We start from the raw sequence: 2736 nt of genomic DNA, 5'->3' as shown, positions 1-2736 counted from the left end.
GGCCCCCCCCCCCCCCCCCCCTCTTCTAAATTAAAAAAGAATATGTAAAATACAATATAAATGATATATATGTATATTAATTAAGCCAGTATTTCGACTGAAGTTTCAATCTGAATCTCTGTTATAGTATGTTTTATTTACATCAGGGATGGTTATCTCTAATACAATATTAGTTTAAACCCCAATACAGATTTTCTCATATTGTTTTATTCTAATAATTCAAAATAAGAAAAACCTATACAAGCAAATCAATTCCGTCAATCAAAAATCTCGTCCAAAGAATGGCAAAATCGGGAGTAAATGTAGTATAGTAGTAAACTCCTCTAAAGAGAAGTACCATCAGGTGTTTCGAAAAGAGTAAACATGATCTGCTTCGCTCGACACCCTCCACTACTACAATGGTCAAAATCATGAGATACAACCAGATCAATTCATGCCTGACCAAACAAATCAGCCAAAATACCAGAAACAGATTTATTGTATTTATCAAGTAGTTCTCTATAACGATCATAAAATTTCCTACATGAAGTTTGTGTGTCAAGTAACTTTGTTTCAACAATTTCAATGTTAATACTCGACCTCTAACTAGGAAATCATCATAAATAGAACAAGCTCTAGTATAGCAGATGAGTTGTGAAATGTTCACTCCATAAGCTGGTGATTGTGGTATGTTACTGAACATGAATGGAAAATGGAAAGATCGTGGTTGTTGAAAATTTCGAAAGTTAAATCCAAGTAGGACGCTTTTTAGTTTTAGACAGATTTTGAAATGTAAATCAGGTATGGTTGTCTTAAATACAATTATCATTTTATAATTCATATTTATCTCAAATTGTTTGTTTTATTCAATAATCGTGAAATGAAAATGATTTTGAATCACGGTTTAAACCTGAATACGGGTTTTGACCTGGTCTTATTAACCAATATTAAACTAATCTCACTTCAATTTGTTTTGTGGGCGTGGAAATGAGATTGATGCTATTTAAATCTGACCAATCAGATCGGTAGAGGTCATGAGGTCATGTAAACAAAACACAACATGGCTTTACTGACGCCAGTTTGAAGAGATAAGAATACATTCTTTCCAAGTTAATATTCCAAAGTAAGTTTTGATTTTCTCTCGACTTCAATTCTTTAACAAAAATCTTATTTAATTCTGTACCGTAAATATTCATCAAAATATTTAATGGCACTCTGTGTTCGTTTTGTTTACGTTCGCAAACAGAGCGTCATAACCAGTGATTTGTTTTGATTGATTTAAATTTGACAATTGGACAATATTTATCTATGAATATGTAATTTTTCTCACTTGTGATATCTTATTTAAATATTTACAATCTTTATACACCAAATAATCATTTAATCTTAATCTGAATCTGAATCTGAATATTTTAAACCTGCTTGTACCTCATTTAAATATTTACAATGTTTATACACCAAATAATCATTCTCATAATCATCATAATAAATATCATCAATATCATTAAATAAATACTTTATAGATAGTAATACCAAATCATCATCATCATTCTCCTTATTTAAATCATAGGAATCATAATCATCATCATAATCATTATCAATAACAGACTCTAACTGGCCATGCAGTGAAAATCGTTCAGAATCAAAATCTTTAAACATCAGAAAATCAGTCAGGGTTGGAAAATTCAGAAGTTCTGAAATTCGATCATGAATTGTTAGACCTGTATTTTGTCTGATAACTCGTCTACAAATTTCTTTAAGGCTCAGATTGTTAGCGAAAAGATAGAATTTTTCTCTCGGATTTTCTCTTAAAGTTTCTGGCAATGATGCTTCATAATTTTCTTCTTCTTCAAAATGTAATATTTGTGTAATTTGTATAAATGAGCCACCACTTAAATACAGAATTTGCCTTAATTCATGCCTAGATTGTGAAGAAAATTCCTCCAGAGATAACTGACCATAGGAGATTTCTCCATCATCTGAGGTTAAAAGTTGAAGGTTGACATTTTTATAAACAAGAAATTTGATGATATTGACTGTTTGATCAATTTGCCATAATGGTGAGAATTGGAGTACATTTTGAATAATAGTGTTACCATTAAGACATGGCTGATTAAAAGATTGTTTACAACCATGAGATAGAAGTAAATTAAAACATGTTAAATCATAAACATTGTTTGGTAAATCTATGTATTGTAGAGCAGATCGACCATGGTTATCTACAATATTAACATCAGCTCCATGTATTAATAGTTTTTCTACCAATTTCCTATCATTTTTCATACAAGCCAACATTAAAACTGTTTTCCCGCCTTTATCTTGTATATTGACGTCTGCACCAAGATTGAGTAAAATATCAATACATTTAAGATATCTGGGATAGTATTCACAGGAACATAACTCTTTCACTACTGAATTGACTTTCATCATATTTAATTTTTCTTTTATCAAAGTAAATCCGATGACACTAAGGTGGAGTGCTGTATGACCCTGATTGTTTTGTCTAGTTTTGTTACGTCACAGGGTAAAGTAGCTAAAAATTGAATAAAAGGTGAATTATTTAAAAGTGAGGCCACCATTAACGGTGAATTACCATCATTATTTATAAGATCAAAATCTAATTCATAATCAAACAAAAAACTAAAATCTATATATAAATAATCTATATAAAATTTAGCTAAAAGATGGACTATATTTTCACCTGATGATGTTAAAGAATTAATATAGAGACCATTCTGAATAAAAAAACATAGAGAT

General features: G+C 30.0%; 1 protein-coding gene across 1 annotated transcript; it reads right to left on the bottom strand.

Moving 5' to 3' along the window:
- Window positions 1–1365: 1365 nt before the first annotated feature.
- Window positions 1366–2409, bottom strand: LOTGIDRAFT_175546 (hypothetical protein; the record flags this gene model as incomplete). The annotated part of the gene is made up of 1 exon (XM_009057601.1): window positions 1366–2409. One exon carries the CDS (start codon window positions 2407–2409, stop codon window positions 1366–1368), a length of 1044 nt encoding a protein of 347 aa, XP_009055849.1.
- Between the last annotated feature and the right edge of the window lie 327 nt (window positions 2410–2736).

This window comes from Lottia gigantea (genome assembly GCF_000327385.1).
Source record: "Lottia gigantea unplaced genomic scaffold LOTGIsca_302, whole genome shotgun sequence".
Classification (NCBI taxonomy): Eukaryota; Metazoa; Mollusca; class Gastropoda; family Lottiidae; genus Lottia; species Lottia gigantea.
This window is presented reverse-complemented; position numbering and strand designations above follow the sequence as displayed.